We start from the raw sequence: 21653 nt of genomic DNA, 5'->3' as shown, positions 1-21653 counted from the left end.
CCAAAAAGTATCAGTCAAAATAAGTAGGAAATATTTCTGATTAAATTATTTATTATTTTACATTAACTGTTAATACTATGGGGTTGCATACAGTTTACAGTGTATGAAATAAAATTTAAATCTTGTAACAAGTTCGTTAATCTTTCGAAATGCCTCTCAGTATAGGGTAATGCACCTTCAATAAAATTAGCTAAAGATGGTACTTGTAGTTTTCCCGCAATTATTTCCGGCGCTAATATATTGAAAACTAATTGTGCTGCATGGTAATTCTTTGTATTTGTATTCCATTCAGAAGCAAATCTTAATAATGTTTCTTTCTGAGTGTTGTTGATTTCCATAAGTGTTTGGGATAATTTCTCAGAACCATGTTTTAGTACTTCATTAACTATCCTTAATACATGTAAGGGTCTTTCCATCCTAAGAGCTAATTTAAGTGCTTTAACCAATTTTTTATCTTGTAACAAATTCATTAGCTCTTGTTCCTGTAAAATTAATTCTTCTCTTTCCTTAGCTATTTTCTCACGCGTTTCAATGGAAACATCTTTTAAGGTGACTAATTTTGAATCAGAACCACCTGTGATCACTAAGGATTCATCCCAGTTAACAGCTAAGGACCAAACTTTTCCCTCATGATTATCCAAAGACATTTTGCACTCTGATGATTTAATATTCCACATTTTTAATAGACCATCAGCTCCACTAGATAATATCTGTTGACCCTTACTCAAAAATTCTATTTTGAGGACTGAACTCTCATGACCCTCAAATGTTTTGAGACAGCTAAGATCAGCAATGGACCACAACTTTATGGAGCTATCAGCGGATGATGTCAACACAACTTGGTCTACTGGTGAGAATTTTACACACCAAACTCCTCTTCTATGACCTTTGAGCATACCCAATAGTGTTAATTCATCAGTCCACAGTTTTGCTGTCTTATCTTGTGAGCCAGTAGCAATAATTTTATCATTAGGTGATACTGCAACACAGTTTATATCCATATTGTGGGCTAATTCAGTATGACTTGATTTGATTTTTTGGTCAACTGTGTCAAGTTCACTTGGAACATTCCACACCTTTAAGCAATTGTCTTGACTAACGGAACAGAAAAATTTGCTGGAAGTTTGTGAAGTACTAACTGAACCAACAGATGCTGTATGTCTTGTTCCCATTCCTATGCAGATAATTTCACTATTTTCACATCTCTTCCAAATCCTAACAGCATTGTCTTTTCCAGATGAAACAAACATATCTTTATCTGTGGGAAACTTAGCTAATGCAAGAACAATATCTGTATGACCCTTTAGTAACTTACAATCCATATTAGCTAAACTGTAATGTTTTAAATCTCTGCTGTTTGTAGCTACCACAATGTGTGTATCTTCTTTTCCAATAAAAATAATGTCCAAAACTTCATCTGTAAATCCAATCATCTGTTTCATGCAATTAAAGTTTTCTAAATCATGAATGATAATATTATGGTCAGCTGTTACTACTGAAATCATATTCCTTGCTTCATTAAACAATAAATGTGTAATTGCTAGTCCACCATCCTCTGATGCAGGGGACACAAGACTGTTACTCTGTTCAAACATTAACCTACTCATTTGCACATTCCATACTTTTACAACACCCTTCTCACCTGCACAGGCTACATATATACCTTCTGTCTCAACTTTCTTAGTAAAATTAGGAATTTTAAAAGAAACTGGCAGAATAATCATTGTTTCAATACATTCATAAACTGGTAGAACCCGTAGAGATTTACTTTCATTTACTTTCCATAGTATAAGCACTCTGTCTCTTCCTGAACTAACCATATATTCACCATCAGATGTAAATTGTATAGAAGTAACTTTACTAAAGTGTCCTGAGTATATGTTGCATTCTTTCCCGGATTTTATATTCCAAGATCGAATTTTTGTATCATCCGCTGCACCAAATATCATTTGTTTTGTTGGATCAGGGTGATACTTTAGCACACTAAATACTCCAAGTGCACCTTTTAGACTACTTGTACAAGTATAATGCACCAAATCCCAAAGTCTTACATTGCCATCTGAACTTCCAGATGCTATATTTGTGTCTTCAGAGTCGAAGGCAAGCTTTGCAACTGCACCTTTATGGCCAGACCTCCAAGTCTTTTGTAACTCACCCGTACTTCTATCCCACAATTTAATTAATCCACTCTTATGTGCTGTTACTACAGTTTCATTATTATGTGATAATTTAAATGTATAAATGATATCGCTTTCATCTTTATCATCTCCGGATCCTCCAATAGTGAGGGTGTTACAAAGTGTGTTTACGTCAATAACCTTAATAACATCATCACATTGACATAAAAAGTTAACACCATCCCGAGTCCAATGTATTTCACCGCCCGTGTAGAAAGCTTCAAATTCTGCTGTCTTTTCGTATCTGGAAGGAGGAATGATACGGTGAGTGAGAAAAGTTAGACTAAAAATATAGTTGTAGTAATATGGTACAATTATAAAGTGCTGATATTAACATACATTGAAATAGAAAAATTACTTACATTTCTTTGAGTGCCACTGCCATTATGCAGAGTAGTGTAATTCATTCACATAAAAACACGTTTATAAATTAAATATTACGTTACTTTTTGCAGTATTTGGATAGTTAACATACTACAACACATAAGCACTGTGCATAAGCACGTGGGTTAGTATTGAAGTTTTGATTGAAGTTCGGTAATTTATTGTTATGACATTTTAGTGACATTGACAGACTTATTTTGACACAGGAAAATGACATATAAGTATATATCACAGTGCGAAATAAGTACTTAATTTAATTTATATGCTACAAAAAATTAGGCTAACGTAAAGATATTTCACGATAACAGTATTCAAAAGTAGAGTCAAAGTAAAAATGTAATTTTATCGCTTCAATCACAGCTTCAATTATCAATGCAGAGATTTCAAATGTCAAAAAGCAGCTGATTGTCAATGTAGATGTCATAGAAAACATTTAACATCCCGCTACATCATTTAATTTTTTATCAAAATATATTTATATTTTAAATGAAATAACTTATAACAATGTCATTATCAAGACTGTATAATGTTGTTACTAGATATAAAAGTACACTTGCTAAAGACCAAGTGCAACCAAGTAATTTCGAACATGTGTTTTCTTTTCCTTTCGTTGGTTACTTTGCATTATTAAATCGACTTAAAATATACCATTTCTTTGGATCATGTGCAATTATACCTAGTGCCGGTTTATTAGAATCGATGAGTGTTATACCAGAAACGACTTCCTTAGCCGCATTATATATAGGTACTTAGTATTTTTGTGCAATAACTTTGCTATTTACATACAATATATTATACTTAATAATTTATAATCTTTCAGGAGTAACAGGAGGTGCTGTTTTATCTTTGGCTTCCTTACCATTTAAGAATATAATTGGACACATATACATAAGTGATGACAACAACTTTGTTAAAATATCTTCAATTGATTATTTTGGACGAAGAGTAGACAGAATTATCAAATCTGAGGAATGGATCCCTTTACTGGATATGAAACCAAGAACATTAGATGCAGTCTATTTAAAACCAGAGCTAACTGATGGTACAAAGTACAAGTTGCTTATTAAGTTTGGTACTGTTAAAAATTCTAGTAAAATGGGTGAGGTTTTAGAATAGAATTTGCAAAGTTAACCTTTCAAATGTAAGAAATGCTGATAAAGTTTGAGTATATTATAATGTAGGAAATTAATATAGAACCAATATACCTGAATAAAGATAGTTGTAAATAAATTAATATGAGTATGTCTTGTTTGTTATTTTAATACCCATTATTTACAAAATATTTATTAGAATTTATGAGTTATCCAATAACTTTAAATAATAACATTATTGATATAAAGCCTAGATATAAAACCAGAAAAAGCACTGTAAGCATTGCCTGAGACATATATAACTCATAAATAACATGATTATTATTTTTTGTATAAAGGGAAATTCGGTATAATAAAACCAATTTTTTCTATGTACTCATTCTATTATCTATTGTTTCACAAGTAATCCAACATGCATGGAGAAAATGTAATGACCTTTTTCATTTTAACATAGTATATAGCTAATCTTTGCTGCCAATTATTTATTTATTCAATCATTAATTATTCTCACATTCAATATTTGTATGTACAAAATTACAATAGTACATTTACAATTATTTTTCATAAATATAACATTAAATTATGGCTGGTGGATAACAAAGGCTCTTAAGCATTTGTGTCTGGTAACATACAATTCAGTACATATTTTCTTATCAACAATTTACACTTAAGAGTGAAGATATTCTATTATTTGTGGGTTTGGTTAGATATGTTCCATACCAATTTGCAAGCTTACATCACTGAATCAATCATTTATATTGTACTATTTCAAAAATCTATTTACTCAAATTACATACATATGTGTTGCGTATGGACTGTGTAACATTAATAAAAACATTTTATATAGATTATAGTGGATTTCAGCAGTGGGGACATAAAGATACAATACTAGATAATGTTGAACAATAAAAAGAAACAATTATACTTAAAATGTTTTGCACTGTTTTCATAAGAAAGTTATTTGATCCAACATTAAATAAAGAACATTGCTTTATGTAATTGAAATGACTTACTTTATTCGTAAAAATAACAAATTCTATGCTTTAATTAAATATATGAAATATAAGTCAAGGATAGGAGAAACTATACTTTAAAAACCTCATAAAAAATATATGCTTAATGAGAAAAAAATAAATATAAAATGTAAAACAAATCCCATTTATTGTAACATCTAAAAGGTAAGTATGGCATTTTTATTTAATCTATTGTCATATTTCATACACTTGCAAGTAAATATTGTATAAACAGTAATCATTACAATTAACAAAGAAAAAAAAGATAATGGCATAAAACAACAGCTAAATTGTTCTATTTATTATTTTTGGTGTAATTTTATTTTGTTCATAAGAAATACTACATGAATCAACTTATATTTACAGTGATTACTTATGAGGGATTTTTTAAATATACATAATTCCTATTGAAATACATAATAATGCAAGTGCTCTGTGTGTTGCAATAAAAGTAAGGAATAAATTGTCTACTTTCTCTATCAATAATAATAATTATACTACATTTAAAACAGTATAAAATAGATGTGAAATTTGAACTCTGCTTTTATTCATTAGGCAAGCTAATCTTATTTGAATACATAGTAATGTGTAAATTCTTACAATGAATTTAATTTTAAAAAGTTTGTGAAGAGTGTAATGTCAAAGGACCAAGTAAGTTTTTTTATAATAAGAATAATTTAGTCAACCCAAGCCTGCGCTGGCTGATCCGTGGTAAAGGGACTTACTCCATTCCGCTCCATGGAGTCGAGAATTTCGCACACATACGCCGATACATCTGCACGACTTTGATCAATGCCTTTAATAAATGGATGTTCTAACAAACGATTGTACTTTGGTCGCTGTGTTTCTTCTTTGATCAGGCTATAAGAAAAAAAGACATTAATTGCATAATTTGCATTAAAATATGCTGCTCACTTAATATTACATTTCTTTAATTTCTGTAATATTGACATGATTTAAAAGAGCAACTATGGAGTTTCTTGCCGATTCTTCTCCATAGATACTGCTTTCCGAATCGGTGGTAAATGTTAAAAATACTTATGTAATGACGATTCGAAAGTGTGACTAAATAGTAGTCTAATTGAATAAATGAATGTTTGAGTTTGAGTTTATATACAGAGCATGCACAAAGCCAAAAACTCACCAAGTATTAACAAAATTGATGAAATTGTTTGAAAACGAGTTGTTTTTGTTTGTAAGACGAGGTGGGTCACCCTGTACAACTTGTTGGAGCTGTTCAAAGACAGATCCCCACCGAGGGTATGGGAATGCTCCAGTGGCCACCTCCATCAGAGTGATTCCGAGCGACCAAACGTCAGATCTCACGTCATAACCGCGCGCGCGGCCGGGATCTATTCTTTCGGGCTTAAAATAATGTATAATGATAATCACAAATAATAAATTCAATATTAGCTATACAATATAATATAATATTCAATATTACTATAGATAACTGACGATTTGAATGTTATGTAAAATCGTCACTCAGAAGTGATGATTTGAATGTTATGTAAAGATGGACTAATGAGTATGTATGACCATTTTACAAATGTTAGGTTAATTTAATACTTGTTATCAATTAGATAAAAGTTATATTACTTACCGCCATGTAAGGCCTGCATCCTGCGTCACGTGTTCGCGCAATGGAATCAACCAGTTTACCTGAGATACCAAAGTCACACAACTTTATATTGCCCCTCCTATCCAATAGAATGTTTGACGGTTTTACATCCCTTTAATACAAAAAATATATAAATTAATAATCAATGAAATAACATCATAAAATTATATAATTCAATAATGGTATTGTAATATAATCAATTAATTACCTGTGAATAATTTTTAATTTCTCTTTTAAATAATTTAACGCTTTAACAGTAGCTAGTGTAATTTTAGCTAATATTGTTTCTGGAATGCGTGTTTGCATCCGCTCACAGATGAATTTATAAAATTTATCTAGTGATGTATCCATAAGTTCCATGCAGATCCAACAATCACCCTAAAACACATAAAAAATACATATATTTACACAATAACTGTATGTATATTTAATAAATAGAGGGATCAAGTATTCTATAATGATAAGTATGAAAAGTAAAAAACCCCTACTTACTTCTTTAAAAAGAGCTCCATAAAACTGTACAATATAAGGACATTCATTACTCTTCATCACAACTTCGAGATCCATTAACAATTGCTTTTGCTCTTTCTCGTCCACAGTTGAGCGAATCCTTTTCACAGCCATGACTTTACTTGATCTAATAAAAAAGAAAAATTATTTTGCATAAAACATGAATGTTTTTAAACATTGTGAAATAAATGTTATATCCAATTATAGATCATTTTCAATAAGTAAGATAAAACTTTGAGTGTGTCCTGAAAGATTCTGGTTATTTTATACTAAAAACATTAGAAAAGGAATCCTGTAAATTATATTCAACTAGATGTAATGCAAGCAAGACATTATGAGAGTTGTTTTAACAGAAGTAAATATTTGGAAAGCATTATATTTTACAATATAAATAGTGATCAATGAAAATAATTAACTTACTTTCTGTGGACCATTTTGTTAACTGCCCCAAATGCACCTCTGCCAATCTCACCCAGATCTTGTAGATCATCAGAAGTAAAATCATACACTTCAGTGGCAGATAGCTGAAGTTTTCCAGAGGACTGCATTGATGGGTATATTCTGCAACGGTCTCTGAAAAATTATATGATGTATTGTAGTATTAACAGGAACTATAACAACAAATAATAGGACTCGAGTCTGACTAAACATTCTGATACAATAAGTAACACATTACATAAACTATACAACAATAATGAATACATAAAAATGCTTGCTTTATCGTTAAATTAAAAAAAAAACAATTACAATCATCTATTTATTATTATCGTAATGAGACGTATTGTCTTATTACCTCGTATTTTCTGGGAGGACATCCCTGATAGTTCTAGATGGTACACGAGTTCTTTGTACTGCAGTAGAAGTGAATGGCATAAATGCAGCAGTTTCTGCTGATGGCCCTCCAAGCTGGAGATTTAATATTTTTCGTTTATCAGATGGAAATAAATTCAAATCAGGCTTTGGCATAGACGGTCTGCTGGGTCCTAAAAATAATAATACATGAATATTATTAAAGCACTTTGATAATAAACATATAATATGGGTACGATTTGTAAAGTATACTTAAATATTACCTTGACTTGACGGCACATCGCCATTCTTCGACATTTTTATTCAATATACTTTACAGTTCCAATAAAATACTTATATATTCTTAGTCACAGTGTTCACTTTTAGACTCTCCATTTGAATGTTACTTAAATCAGACTGATACTTCTTTCATAAATAAACAATTAAAAATGTCTTTACATCATGCATTGCAAATTGTTAGATTCTCGTCAACACCGTATACAAAACTATATATATTTATGTACCTACATCTATATTCTATAGACTATCACAAAGAAAAAGTCAAAAATCCAAAAATCTTTTGAGTCTATGGTCACTTTAATTTTGTCTCATCGTGAATGGGCAAAATAATAAAATCCGGTGAATTGCGAGACGGACTCGCGCACGAAGGGTTTCGTACTATGGTGACCCCCCATAATATATATATATTTTTTTTTTATTTTTTTTTTTAATATTATTAAATTAACCCTTAATTATTATATCGTGCGGAGGTAATGTTATATTATTTGAAAGTTAATTTCTACGTCTCATGATTGATAATAGTAGATGTATAACAAATTCTGACCAACCTACGAGATTTTGTTTTTTCAAGATATGCGGTCACGCGAATATTATGTGAGCAGTATATTCGCTATTCCTTTGAGTAGGTATCGTCGTGTAGATATTCATGCAAACTGTGCATGCAAATGTTCATGTTATGACTTTTTGTGACTTTTTCAGACGTTACACGTTACAAGGACGTTACTAAGAATGAACGGGACTCGGAGCAATTAACAAGCCTGGAGAAGTAACAATTAATTGAACGTTTCTTATATAGTGGCTCTCTTTTATTCAATACCCTAATTAATGCGATAGAAAGAGACAACTTGGCTTGTTAATTGCTCCGAGGAACGGGAAGACGAATGTGTGAACCACAGGTGTGAACATTCACACATGTCGATGTAGCTACGAGTGTCGACTGTCGACTCCATAGACTATATACTTATTACAGAGTCGACTCGTACCTATACCGAAGTTTTGTTGAATATAATGTCGTCGAGCACAGCACAGGAGCACAGAGCAACATATACCGTCGTGGTCGTCCAGTGAGGAGGCGAATAGCGAACAAGTATAGTAGAGCTAGCGCGCACGAGCAACTTTGTCTCCGCAACTATTTTGTCTCGTGCTCGCTGGCTCTAAGATTCACGAAAGATGACCATCGGGCGGCCGTCTGCGCACGCACACTCATGAAGAAAAGACTTTTTGGTTTTTCATAACCAGCGTTTAAAACATTACACAAATTATTTAACCAACATTAAAATATTATTTTGCCTTAAGGGGGCGCATAAAGCAAAATAACCAATCTTCTATTAGATGATACGTGTAATATGCAAGACCAAATCTAAAAAATAAAATATATATCAAACTAGATAGGACCCGTTTTCCAATTACAGCACTAGAGCGCATTATGCGGCATAATGCTTAACGTTGAATGTTCCAACTACAGCAACGCTTCGCACAATCGAGCACTAGAAAAAGTAATGTGCGTGAATTGATGCGTGCAATCGATTTATCGTTAGTAATTATTAATTGTTGAAAAAAAATTTAAAGCTTTCGTTTAATTGTAGTTTTTTCGAAATAATCAAAGTTAATTCAAATTGTGTTATAAAAATAAATATAAGTATGAATGAAGGTACAAACATTGAAAAAAATGTTACTGAAAAAATCAAAATCCAAATTACTTAAAATAACCGTAAATATTTTTCAACCAATTATTATGTATAACACTTTATTTACACATTAATGAGGTTATTGCTAACTTTAGGAATATTTTTTTTTCTACACTGAACTTAGCGCAACCTGCTGGTGCGTTTCACGTTCCAATTAAGCATCAGCATAATTCGGCATTGTGCGGCACTAAGTCGCATTATGCTCTGTAATTGGAAAACGGGGGATATGTTCAAGGATTCTGTTTAATCAAAAAAAAAAAAAAAAAAAATGAACAGGATATTATATTCTGTTGTCGCCACTGTCTCTATACAAACAAAATATAATAAATAAGGAATCGTTTGCTCACTTGTAAATTAGATGGATGACCAATTTTTTTTGCAGTTGCTATTTAGCTTATAAACCATCGAGATATATTACTAGAGAGGTTATTCCATACAAAAACATTGCGCGCGGCCGATGTGGTGGGGTACGTGTGGAACGAGCGAGGCGTGGCTTCAAGTTCAATGATTAAGCAATGCGTGCAGATGCGACACATTGTGCAATCTGTTTACTCGGTACTATCTGGTGGTACTGATACTAGGGAATTAATAAAGAGGATTTTATATTAAACTATGTATTTTAATTTCCTTTAAATAATATCAATTTAGTAAGCTTTTGTCGTTTTGTGTAGTAATCAATAGTTTTATCAGTTTTTGCTTCATGATGTTATCGAATTTTGGAGTATTGGTTTATAATAGCCCTAACTAAATGGATACGATGATTCAATGTTGATGGCGTTTACGTATAAGAAACTCACATTTTGAAAAATCTCACGTGAGATTCGAGGATGGGGGAGGGGCTTGAATAAAATCTCACGACATCTCACCAGGGGGGGAGGGAGGGGCAGAAAATTTTAAAAAAAAAACCTCACGTAATTTATGGACGCCCCCTTACTCGATCACAATTTTTGTAACGAATGTGAAAGACGAAACAATAAATACGCAAAGTGGCTTTTACTATAAACGGAACTACATTTAAAAATATATTTTATTTATTGAGTTATAAGGTTGCTTCCATTCTGTTTATTTACATTCTCAAAAACATCAATCGCCGCAGAGGCGGCTTGCGACAAAGGCGGCTTGCGACAAAGGCGGCTTGTGTCAAAGGCCTCGGCGATATCATTTAAGAACATAATATACTTTAGGCAAACTTGTAATAAGATCTATTTTACTTTCTTATTAGTCCATTTGACAAGGATATTGGGTAAGATACCTATTGGAATAATTTTATTATTATGTATGTAGTATGTACTTATTAAATCCGCGAATAAAAAAAAATTTAGTCGCGAATATAGAAATTGGGTCGCATTTTTTTAATCCGCGAATAGTGAAAACGCAAATAAAGGAAGCGCGATTAAGGAACTTTTACTGTATTAGTTTCTGTGAATGTTGTGTTTATTTGTAATTGTTGTGCATAATAATTTATAAATCCTATTGGAACAACTGTTGATGAACCTTTTTTTAATAAATAAAAATAGGCAAATAAATAAAATAACCTACCGTTTTACTTTGCGTAGTCGGGTAAAAGTATAAATATTTAGGTACTACACCACGGTAATCTTTCCTAGTATATATTGTATATTCATTATTCATAGTTAAAAAATCCAGTTGCATTTTTTTAACAGACTCATCGATAGTGTCACGTCTGTGCTGTTAGTCTATGAAAAATGGCGCGAAACGCAGAACGCGTGGTGATTTTTCGCAAAATGATAACAATATTAGTAAAATGCATGACTTACTCATAATAAGGAAACTTACTGGTGAAAAGTCACTCCTCGGGCTTTGTTTGTATTATAGGAACTGTTAAAACAATATCTTAGCACACACGAAGGCATTTTGAACAGAGCAATAACACGTGTTGACGCGGCAAGCGGGGAGCACAGTCCGGCACAGACTAATGAGACTCGTGACTTTTGCCTCTAGCGCGTTGTAAAGAGAGTGTAGTAGCGATCGCCTCTCCAGTACGTAGTACATATATCTCGATGTTATAAACTTACTATTCGAAATTTGAATGAAAAAACTTCATAGGTATATTAATAGGTTTAATATAAAGTATAAACATAATATAATTTACTAAAATATGATGTACAGAGGAATAATATGTAAGTAAATAACACATGTCAAGCAATTTTGTACTTTAACACTATCCATCCTTTTTATGTTTCTTTGATAATCTTGTATTTTGTTCTGTGTGTTTAGTATCTGAATCCACTATTTTGCTTTGCCGTTTAACTTTATTTTTACTGGGGGTATTTATTTCAGTATCATTATAATTATGTTGTCCATTAGGTGAATTGCTCTTTACAGGACTATTAGAATTGATCTTCTTTGTTGAACTGCTTGGTAAACCATCACCCATATGCTTTTGGGCCGGCTTTGTTTTATCAAAGTTCACATAAGTGACATCCAGTGCTTTCATATTCTTAGGATCAAGTGTCTCCTCATCACCAGAGGCCTCTAATTTTAACCATCTAGAAATAAAATAAAATTGATTAAATTAAAATTATAAGCCAAAAGTGATAGGAATAAAAAAATGTTGTGTGGTTTTATGAAACCACGGTAAAAGTGAAACTGTTCGAACGGTTCCGAACACTGCTTTGTGTAGCGCAGGTCGCGTGACGGTCGGCAGCCGAGTAGGTATACCTACTCAGCAGCCGCGATACACGCGACATGCGCCACACAGACCAAAAAGTTTGAGGCGATGTAATAAAAGTTTCACTTTAATAAATGAGTCATATAAACATGAATTAAATAATTGAAATTGGGTAGTACTGAGACTTTACATGTAAGTGTTAAGGGGCTAATACATTAGCTAACTTAAGTGGTCATCCAGCAAATGCTTGGTTATTGTACCTTTCATCCAATTGTCCTCTGATGTATGGTAATGCACCATACAGGTCTAGTGCTGCTATTTGGAAAACCACTTGTTGTCCTTCCTCTATGTTTGAGCCTATCCAGTCACTGCCTGGTTCATCAGTAGGTCTTGGTATAACAACATTGAATACTCTGCAATATATGTAAAATGAATCAAGAAACATTTAACAAAATTATGTAGTGACAAAATTATGTGTATTTATTGTTTTTTTTTATTATATAGCAAGTAAGTTCAATAAAGTTATATAATATACCTACAATCCATATTATATTGTCATTGATATTAATAAATGCTAAAGAATCTGAACAATAAAACTAAAGAAAAAAGTTATTGCAATATGCAGGGAAAAATTTGACATATTACAATATAAAATTAGACATTTGTACCTGTGTACGAGGATAGCTAAATGTGTAAAGCTCTTCTTGTTTACTACCCCCTTCAGTGTAGCTCCAACATAAGGACAAAATATGAAGTAATCAGCTTGAATTTGATAGTGTATGTCTGAATTGTCGTTTTTTATTGCTCCAACGTTTTGTAAAATTCGTAAATTCTTATAACTTAACAGTATTCCATTAAATCTGAAATAATAAACAAGATATAAATTTAGACATGGCATAATAGCTCCATTTTTGATTAGGTTAAATGTTATGGATAAAATGTTGAAATATAATTGCAAACAGCACTCACTCCTTATCGAATTTTCCTATCTTATAATCAAGTGAATTCTTCACGGACTCCTTTAAATTACCCAAACACCATGGTTGTAGTGCTATATTTTGGGTAACTTTTTTTTCAATGATGCACGAATCCTTATCATTTGCTAATTTTCTAAGCTCTTTGAGATCAAATTTGATTATTGTGGACATCTTCACATTGGTATAAAAAATTTATATTTCAATCATTTTGCAAATAAAATTACAACAAAATAACGCATTCCAAAACATGCTTCAATTTTGACAACGACAAATGACAATCGACATGAATGCTTAATGTTTTTTTTTTGTTTATGTTTTATAACTTGCCAGTTTTTAAGACATATTAGATAATATTACATTTGACTAGGTACACCATAATCATACATTATTTATCACTTTATATATCATTGTTTTATTGAATAGACGAATATATCGAATATTGTCGGGCGTATTTAATAGTCTCATAAAATTATGTTCAAAATCTATATACATATATGTATTCATGGCTTTATGTCATTAATCTATTGTCATTGTCAATTATCATAAAAACAAACAAAATTCCTGGGTCCTACGCCTGGGTCCGATGAACTGAATGGGATTTAATCACTGACCCATAGCACTGACCTCTATAACTATAACGCTGGACAGGCTATTGCTGTCATTTTTTTGTGCCTATTTGAAAATCGCCATTTTAGCGCTGACGGCAGCAGTGAGGCCAGTGAGCATAGAGTATAGTAATATATATTGGAAATAGAGAGCCGTCTTGGTTCTTTTTTATGCCGACCTCTAATGTCAAGTCAATCACTAGTGCCATCTGTTAATGCCATCCAAAAATAATGTATCTATATAGATAACAGCTGCTAGGTACTGTTTAAATATCTAGCTGAACCTTTACACCAGTAGCAAAGATTAAGCTAGATATTTAACAGTAGATACTACAAAGTAAAGAGGTTTCGTATATTAAACAACATACGAAACCTCTCTATTTGTAGTATTTACTGTTAAATATCTAGCATAACCATTGCTACTGGTGTAAAGGTTCAGCTAGATATTAAAACAGTAGCCGTTCTTAGCAAGAAATAATTTTAGGTGATGAAAAAAAACAAGTTCGATATTTTATTTATTACATTTATTAAATTTATTATGCTTCACATAATATGCTTGTGCTGCCAGTTTGATTTCATCCTCACCATCATATTTGATTTTGCCTGATAATATAGATTGATTGATTGTAGAATAGATGATTGATTGTACGGCACCAACTATATATTAAAACATTAGCTACCGTGTTATTAAAATATTTTTTTAATTGATCTTCATGATAATTCTTCTTACGCCTTTAATCAGATGGGGAACATCAAACAACGGAACTATTTGTTTGCCACTTACTTCTATTATACTGTGTCGCCACTCTTTGTTTTGTTGGAAGTATTTTCTTTTTGTTTCTTCAATCATTCATTGATTGCAGCTACATTTGTGGCGCTTTGGTCACAAACTGCACACAAAACATTTAAACCTGTCCTCTGAACATACCTGATAATATTCAGGGTTATTTCCTTTAAATTACTTTTCTTTAAACAACTGGTAAAGTAATATGCCACTGGCTGTTTAAAATTTTTTCTAATACCCTTGACCATGTATACTAGGACATGATCAGCAAAGGTTTTGCTGCCTCAAGCAAAACCTTTTAGTTTGTCTTTGGCCGCGTCGTATTGGATTTGGGGTGTTATCGACATCTCGTCGAATATTAGACAGCATAGTCGATCTTGGGGAGACAAGGCTTTCACTGTTTCCTTCATTTTTAAAAATACTGCTTAGTGCTTTGTTCATTCCACTTTCTATCTCCACTTTTGCCAGTAATCTTTTCAAGGCTTTTGCCGAGGGTAAACAAAAATATGAAGCTAGCAATGTATAGCACTTAGGGCTTCTTTTATACATTGAAAGTGATAATACTTTCTCCTTCAATGTAAATCTTCTCCCTTTCGATTTTTTGTAGCTTTCCCTACATTGCAATTTAGTAAAAATTTTGGCAGCAAGTGTCATATTTGCTGTCACTTTAAAAAAACAATCATATTCCTGAATTCTTTTCGGCATTTTAATCAAATTTGTCATACTGCCATCTGCAGGATACTTGAGTAAATATAAATTGCTTAGTAATTTCGGATGGTGTCGTTAGAGAGTGCTATTTTCAATTCAGTGGATGATTTGACAGCTTGTTTTAAGTGTCCCCCCACTGGCCAGTCCAGTTGCAGTCCAGCGTATAGTTATAGAGGTCAGTGGATTTAATACATTAAAATATTATTAATCAGATTTATAATAATATCTTTCAAATAAACATGAATACGGTTAAAAGAATTGGATTGATGCATAAACAATTTACACAGCAGTTGCCTCGAGTGTGAGTATGAATACTTATTATTTTGTTAGGTTATATTATTATAATACCTTTTCCTAGAGGTCTGCATTTCCCACACAAAAATTCTATTAGGCGTTATCTATAGTCCTTCCTCTTCAATAGACTATTTTCCTACCTTTGATGATCTCCTTCTTAATCTTTCTCCTTCTTACAGTCACACCATAATTATGGGTGACTTCAATACCTGCTTGCTAAAAAATGACTCTCGCTCTAATAAACTATTATCTATTGTGGACTCCTATAATCTTCACATCCTCCCTCTTAATCCCACGCATTATTTCCCTAACTGTGCACCTTCCTTGCTTGACCTTATGATCGTATCCAACTTAGACTTTATCTCTAAGCATGGACAGTGTGCAGCAGATGCCTTCTCCTATCACAATCTTATTTTCCTTTCCTACAAACTCCGTCCCCCTAAATCCAAGCCCCAAATTGCTATGCAGCGAAATTTTGGTCGTATGAATCATGAAGGTCTCTGTGCTGATGCGATTAAGATGGATTGGAATGCAGTACAATGCTGTGAAAACCTTAACGAAAAAGTAATGCTATTTAACTCCTTTCTTACGCAGCTCTACGACATTCACGCTCCAGCACGCCCGGTGAAGCTAAAACACTTGCCTGCACCTTGGCTCACTGAGGAAATTAAATCGCAACTGAATTTAAAAAACCAAGCCAAATCTCAATTAAAATCGTGTCCTTCTGATGAGGCGAGGGAGAGGTATGTAAGACTGAGGAATCGTTGCAATACTGTGTGCCGGGATGCACAGCGCCGCCATATTCATTCATCCATTGAAAATGGTGATCCATGTTTTGTGTGGAAATTTCTTAAAACGATTGGAGTAGGCAAACAACCTAAAGTGTCATCTACGAACCTGAATATCGACCAGTTAAATGCACACTTTTCCACTCCTCCTGTCCTATTTGACAGTGTCGATAAACAGGCTACCCTTAATTTCCTTTCATCCTTACCGTATTCTTCTGTAAACCCTTTTAACATCTCACCTTTCACCGAATGCGATGTTAAGAAGAACATATTATCCATATCTTCTAAAGCTGTCGGTTGTGACAATATTAGCCGTGCTATGATCGTTCCTATCCTTGACATCATCCTTCCTACAATCACCAACATCCTTAACCACTCTATTTCATCCAGCACATTCCCTGAAGTTTGGAAAGACGCCAATGTTATCCCACTTCCAAAGAAATCGAATGCTAGCTCACTGTCTGATTACCGTCCTATATCCATTCTCCCTTTCCTCTCCAAAGTTCTTGAAAAACTTATCCATCACCAATTAAGTATTTTCCTAAACTCCAACTCCATACTCAATCCTCTACAATCCGGTTTCCGCCCCGGGCATAGTACGGCTACTGCTTTAGTAAAAATAACTGATGACATTCGGTTAGGTATGGATAATAAGCAGCTCACGATACTAACATTACTAGATTTTAGTAATGCATTTAATTGTATCGACTATGACGTACTTTTGAGTGTGCTGCGTTCTATTAACATATCTGCGTCGGTGTTAGAGTGGTTTCGTAGCTTTTTGCATGGTCGCCGGCAGAGGATAAAGCTAGACGAGTCTATCTCATCTTGGAGTTATCTGACTGCAGGTGTACCACAAGGCGGTGTCCTCTCTCCTCTTCTTTTCTCACTTTTCATTAACTCCATTACGAGCAACATTTCATCCCGGTACCACATGTATGCTGATGATCTCCAGATTTACACACATTCTCCTTTGTCGGATTTGCCTGCAGCCATTCACTCAACTAATACTGATCTCGATTTTATCGTTAGGTGGAGCAAGCTGTATGGCCTTAAAATTAATCCCCTCAAAACGCAAACTATTATTATTGGAAGTCCGCAGTTTATGTCTAAAATTGTATGGGATAATTTACCATCTGTTTACGTTGACGACACTAAAATCCCTTTCAGTCAGTCTGTTAAAAACCTAGGTGTCCATATAGATTCTACACTTTCCTGGCATGAGCACATGAAACATGTTAGTAAAAAGTTATTTGCGGCATACCACTCCCTTAAGCGATTACGAAACTTTCTTCCGATTCCGACCAAAATTTTGTTAGCGCAATCACTCCTTCTTCCCATCCTCGACTACGCTGATGTCAGTTTCTGTGACCTAACTGGAATCCAGCTTGACAAGCTTGAGCGATTTCAGAACTTGTGCATCCGTTTTATCTTTGGATTGCGCAAGTTTGACCACGTCTCCGCTTATCGTCACAGGCTGAAATGGCTGCCTATCAGATATCGCCGGGATGCTCATGTGCTGCATCTATTGTTTGGAATTTTATTCGATCCCAGAACCCCGCCCTATTTAAAAAATAATTTTGAATACGCTCGTAATCATGGGTTGAATTTGAGATCGAACGATACTTGCCTCCTTAATGTACCTATACATAAAACAAAATTTGTTAACACCTCATTCACTGTCAAAGCTATTAGACTATGGAATCAATTACCAATAGCCATACGCAAAGCTAGATCCATTGATGTTTTCAAAAACATGCTCTTTGATTACCACATGTCCTTAATTAAGTGATGACTTTATATATTCTTTCTCTTATCTGTATTTATTTATTTTATTATATATTATATATTATTTTCTTTATTGTTGTAAATTATGTATTATTTATATTCCTACTTTCTTAGTATTACTATATTATTATTATATATATTGCTTTGGTATGCACCACCTACTTGTATTCTTTCTTTGTTACTGTTTTCCTTGGTTGGGTTACCTGGAAGAGATGGCTCTGTAGCCATAAGGTCGCCTATTGTGCAATTTGATGTATATTTTACTTAATGTTATTTCATTATTTTGGTGTGTACAATAAAGCTTTCATTCATTCATTCATTCATTCATTCATTCATTCATATTATACCGACCTTCTTTCAATCGTCTTAAATGAGAAAGGTTTATAAGTTTAACATAGAAAAATAATTGATTAATGATTATTAAAATGATTGTACATATTTTTCAGGTCACCAATATTAATGCAAAATCGTTTCTACTCAAGACCTACAAGTTTCCCAGACTATTTTCAAAATCCAATTTTTAGAAAGGAAGACCAAGCACGCCTTATTGAAAATAATGAACTTAGCAAAATAGCAGCCATACCTGTGAAGCCACCAAGTGTGGCTGAGACTTCCTCTGTGTATTTTGATCCATTGGTTAAGTGAGTGATCTAGCAGTTTATCTTTATACTAGATATATATTTCATTATTTTGGTAATGTTCTGAACATCTATCCATTCTAAGTTCACTGTTTAGAGCGGCTCGAGCAATTAACTTGACTGGCTGCTCAATCTGTCGCTACAAACCGCGCAGTTGACGGCTTGAAGCGGTCGCGATGGCTCGAGCAGTCTGTGTACGGTAGTGAATGAATGTTCATAGTTCACCGTGCTGTCTGGTGTGGCTTCAAGCAATCGGTCTCAACTGCTTGAAGCGGTCTGTGTACGGCCACCCATATAGAGTAGAGAATTTATAATAAATTCCAAGTTTTTAGACAACTTATTTTTTAAAACGATATCTTAAATTAAATCATCACTACAATCATTATAATTAATTTCCTTCAATTTTTATTTCAGTAAAGTAATTAATCATGTCATGAAAATGGGCAATAAGCAATTAGCTAGAACCCTTGTTGAGAAGTCATTTGAAAATATAAAAAGGATACAGATTGAAAGGTACCATCTAGCAAAAACGCCTGAAGAAAAGGCTAAAATAGTATTGGATCCTAAAGAAATACTTCATAGTGCAATTGAAAATTCCAAACCATTACTTCAATTGCTCCCTATTAAAAGGGGTGGTATTACTTACCAGGTAATAAACATGTATTTTTCTTTATGATTCCATTATAACTATTATTTCTCAAACACATTTTATATTCGTTAAATGCTGAAATGAACAATTTTTTAACATCTTATTTTTATTATTTATAATTCTTTCTAGGTGCCTGGCCCAATAACAGAGAAGAGGTCTTTGTTCCTGGCCATCAAATGGTTGTTAGAAGCTACAAATGACAAAGAAAGGACAATTCACTTTCCGGAACAGTTTGCATGGGAGTTATTAGATGCCGCGAATAATTCCGGCAAAGTGGTTAAAAGAAAACAAGATCTACACAGGCTGTGTGAGGCAAACAGAGCTTACGCTCATTATAGATGGCAATAGTTTATTAATAGTATATAATATTATAGGTTTATAAAGTTGTAGTAAGACTTGTATATTAAAATAAATTATGATAATAGTATGTATATTTTTATATTTACAACTTGTTATAGTATGATTCCCCATATTTTGTGCAATTAATGTGCATACCCTATTTAATATTTTGTAATCTATCAACACATTCTATTTTTAGTTTAATGATATGATGATTATTTTTTAACAAAAAAGTAAGCCTATAATTTGTTAGAACTAGACAAAAATTAAATGGGACTTACCTTAACCTTTCAAATAAAAAAAGAATCATCAAAATCAGTTCACTCAGTCGGTAGATCTAAGGTAACCAAAAACTACAGTTGAATTGAGAACAACCTCTTTTTTTGAAGTTGGTGAAAATAACCTTTAAAGCTAATCAAGCTTATTGATATTACTTTAGGGTGTAATCACAAACACTACCAAAAGCAATAAATGCTAACAGCCCTAGGTCAATATTCAGCAAAGTAATTTCAACCTTATTTGTATGAGCTAAAGTTGGATTTACAAAGCACTAAAACTCTATTCTAGATGGAGTTCTGGCTGTGGTTCTGTTAAAAACATTTATCCATGTGGTCCCATTTAAATTTCGTTTAATTTTCATAATTTGGCGTATCAGTTTATTATTTAACACTTCCTTATTATTTTAAATTGAAATTTTGACAAAAAAAACATTTGCAGACAGTTTTGAGTTCATTTTCGTATAGGATTGTGTTATGTGTAGTGTGATTGTGCTACATGTTTTTATACCTAAATACCTATTTTTTTTTTAAATCGAAGTTGATTGGGCATAACCTTAATATAAAGGGACGTGTCACAGCTAAATCTTAATCAGCCGTTTAATTAATAAGCTACCTCATTTTATACTTTTATAATTCCTCGCGGACGAAGTCGCGGATAATCATATAAAGATTTAAAAAACTCTCGCCCCGGCGGCTCACGCGAAGGAAAGTCATTTATTTCGTATATTACTACTTATTTAAATCGTTAGACGTTAATATAAGCTTGTGCATCCGTCTCTACAGGTCACAGACGTGGTGCCAATCTAAATGGGATTAAGTTTCAGCAGCACGTTCGCGTTAGAAGAATTAGTGATAATTAGTTTGACTCCTTGGTCGTCTTCCTTAACTCACTGTAATGTACTTTAAGGTGTGGTAACAAAAAACGTAAATTTAAACTTCCACTTTGGAGTATTTCAAACATAAAATAAATCTTATTTCATGATCGACTCTACTTAATTTACAAATGGAACTTGCTGATCAGTTTTAAATTAAATAAGATATTCCTTTTTATTTCTAAATCAAAATTGACGCACGTTATTCCCATCATAAAAAAATATCGTTTTGGAGATTGGCCGCAACAAACAGAAAACATGAAAGTACCACTATTATAGGAATTATAGTCAGACACATTGCAATTTTATTTATTTGAATAAATTAGGTGGTAGTCAATCGGAAAATAACTTTCCATAATCTTTTTATTGAAAATAATTCGAATAAACGTATGAAGAGTATCAATAGAGGTCTTCCATAATAGTTCTGATTTAAAAATATACATATATGCGTTTTTATAATTCATGCATAGCTCTTCAAGTGTTTTATACTTTATGACTTAAATACCTGAAATATTTGTTTTACCTGTTAATAAATCTCGTATCGCAGTGATATTCAAACATTGTAGTCTTATGAAAATATTATTTACACAATGTAATAGTCTATCTGTTCCAGTCCTAACGTTGTTCTCCGTCCTTAATTATTTCTGTCGGCATTGAATCCCCAGTAAGCAAGTGCTTATGTGGCTCATTACATACTAGTCGTTCTATTATATTGTTTTTCCCGATAT

The 21653-nt window shown here is 32.9% G+C and overlaps 5 protein-coding genes across 5 annotated transcripts; 2 read left to right on the top strand and 3 right to left on the bottom strand.

The window, feature by feature from the left end:
- Positions 1–23: 23 nt before the first annotated feature.
- LOC149486544 (transducin beta-like protein 3) lies at positions 24–2668 on the bottom strand. Its single transcript, XM_089698269.1, has 2 exons — positions 2540–2668; positions 24–2421 (listed from the first exon to the last, which is right to left on the bottom strand). The coding sequence occupies exons 1-2, from the start codon at positions 2560–2562 to the stop codon at positions 63–65; spliced, it is 2382 nt and encodes a 793-aa protein (XP_089554395.1). The 5' UTR covers positions 2563–2668; the 3' UTR covers positions 24–62.
- A 157-nt stretch (positions 2669–2825) lies between these two features.
- On the top strand, positions 2826–3803 carry LOC149486543 (transmembrane protein 186). Its single transcript, XM_089698178.1, has 2 exons — positions 2826–3306; positions 3382–3803. The coding sequence occupies exons 1-2, from the start codon at positions 3066–3068 to the stop codon at positions 3675–3677; spliced, it is 537 nt and encodes a 178-aa protein (XP_089554304.1). The 5' UTR covers positions 2826–3065; the 3' UTR covers positions 3678–3803.
- A 201-nt stretch (positions 3804–4004) lies between these two features.
- LOC149486542 (dual specificity mitogen-activated protein kinase kinase 4-like) lies at positions 4005–8104 on the bottom strand. Its single transcript, XM_089698177.1, has 8 exons — positions 7870–8104; positions 7590–7779; positions 7217–7369; positions 6779–6923; positions 6495–6664; positions 6269–6398; positions 5810–6030; positions 4005–5526 (listed from the first exon to the last, which is right to left on the bottom strand). The coding sequence occupies exons 1-8, from the start codon at positions 7901–7903 to the stop codon at positions 5343–5345; spliced, it is 1227 nt and encodes a 408-aa protein (XP_089554303.1). The 5' UTR covers positions 7904–8104; the 3' UTR covers positions 4005–5342.
- Positions 8105–11637: 3533 nt separating this feature from the next.
- Positions 11638–13467, bottom strand: Polr1F (RNA polymerase I subunit F). Its single transcript, XM_089697818.1, has 4 exons — positions 13175–13467; positions 12874–13065; positions 12466–12618; positions 11638–12083 (listed from the first exon to the last, which is right to left on the bottom strand). The coding sequence occupies exons 1-4, from the start codon at positions 13351–13353 to the stop codon at positions 11756–11758; spliced, it is 852 nt and encodes a 283-aa protein (XP_089553944.1). The 5' UTR covers positions 13354–13467; the 3' UTR covers positions 11638–11755.
- A 1969-nt stretch (positions 13468–15436) lies between these two features.
- Positions 15437–19863, top strand: mRpS7 (mitochondrial ribosomal protein S7). Its single transcript, XM_089697816.1, has 4 exons — positions 15437–15580; positions 18596–18790; positions 19202–19436; positions 19566–19863. Exons 1-4 carry the CDS (start codon positions 15519–15521, stop codon positions 19782–19784), a joined length of 711 nt encoding a protein of 236 aa, XP_089553942.1. The 5' UTR covers positions 15437–15518; the 3' UTR covers positions 19785–19863.
- The last annotated feature ends 1790 nt before the right edge of the window (positions 19864–21653 follow it).

Source organism: Colias philodice, chromosome 8, assembly GCF_061535455.1.
Source record: "Colias philodice isolate Cphi_HAF_F1 chromosome 8, ilColPhil1 Martin Lab GWU primary, whole genome shotgun sequence".
NCBI classification, from domain to species: Eukaryota; Metazoa; Arthropoda; class Insecta; order Lepidoptera; family Pieridae; genus Colias; species Colias philodice.
Note: the sequence above shows the minus strand (reverse complement) of the source record. Positions and strands in the feature narration are given on the sequence as shown.

Coding starts and splice junctions, on each gene's coding strand:
- LOC149486544 (XM_089698269.1), bottom strand. CDS start 2,562: ATGGCAGTGGCACTCAAAGAAAT. Junction 2,422..2,539: donor GCAGTGGCACTCAAAGAAAT/GTAAGTAATTTT, acceptor TCCTCCTTCCAG/ATACGAAAAGACAGCAGAAT.
- LOC149486543 (XM_089698178.1), top strand. CDS start 3,066: ATGTCATTATCAAGACTGTATAATGTTGTTACTAGATATAAAAGTACA. Junction 3,307..3,381: donor CTTAGCCGCATTATATATAG/GTACTTAGTATT, acceptor ATAATCTTTCAG/GAGTAACAGGAGGTGCTGTT.
- LOC149486542 (XM_089698177.1), bottom strand. CDS start 7,903: ATGTCGAAGAATGGCGATGTGCCGTCAAGTCAAG. Junction 7,780..7,869: donor CGATGTGCCGTCAAGTCAAG/GTAATATTTAAG, acceptor TATTATTTTTAG/GACCCAGCAGACCGTCTATG. Junction 6,399..6,494: donor AAATTAAAAATTATTCACAG/GTAATTAATTGA, acceptor TTTGTATTAAAG/GGATGTAAAACCGTCAAACA.
- Polr1F (XM_089697818.1), bottom strand. CDS start 13,353: ATGTCCACAATAATCAAATTTGATCTCAAAGAGCTTAGAAAATTAGCA. Junction 12,619..12,873: donor TTAGCTATCCTCGTACACAG/GTACAAATGTCT, acceptor CATATATTGCAG/AGTATTCAATGTTGTTATAC. Junction 12,084..12,465: donor AGAGGACAATTGGATGAAAG/GTACAATAACCA, acceptor TTTTATTTCTAG/ATGGTTAAAATTAGAGGCCT.
- mRpS7 (XM_089697816.1), top strand. CDS start 15,519: ATGAATACGGTTAAAAGAATTGGATTGATGCATAAACAATTTACACAG. Junction 15,581..18,595: donor ACACAGCAGTTGCCTCGAGT/GTGAGTATGAAT, acceptor CATATTTTTCAG/GTCACCAATATTAATGCAAA. Junction 18,791..19,201: donor TATTTTGATCCATTGGTTAA/GTGAGTGATCTA, acceptor TTTTTATTTCAG/TAAAGTAATTAATCATGTCA.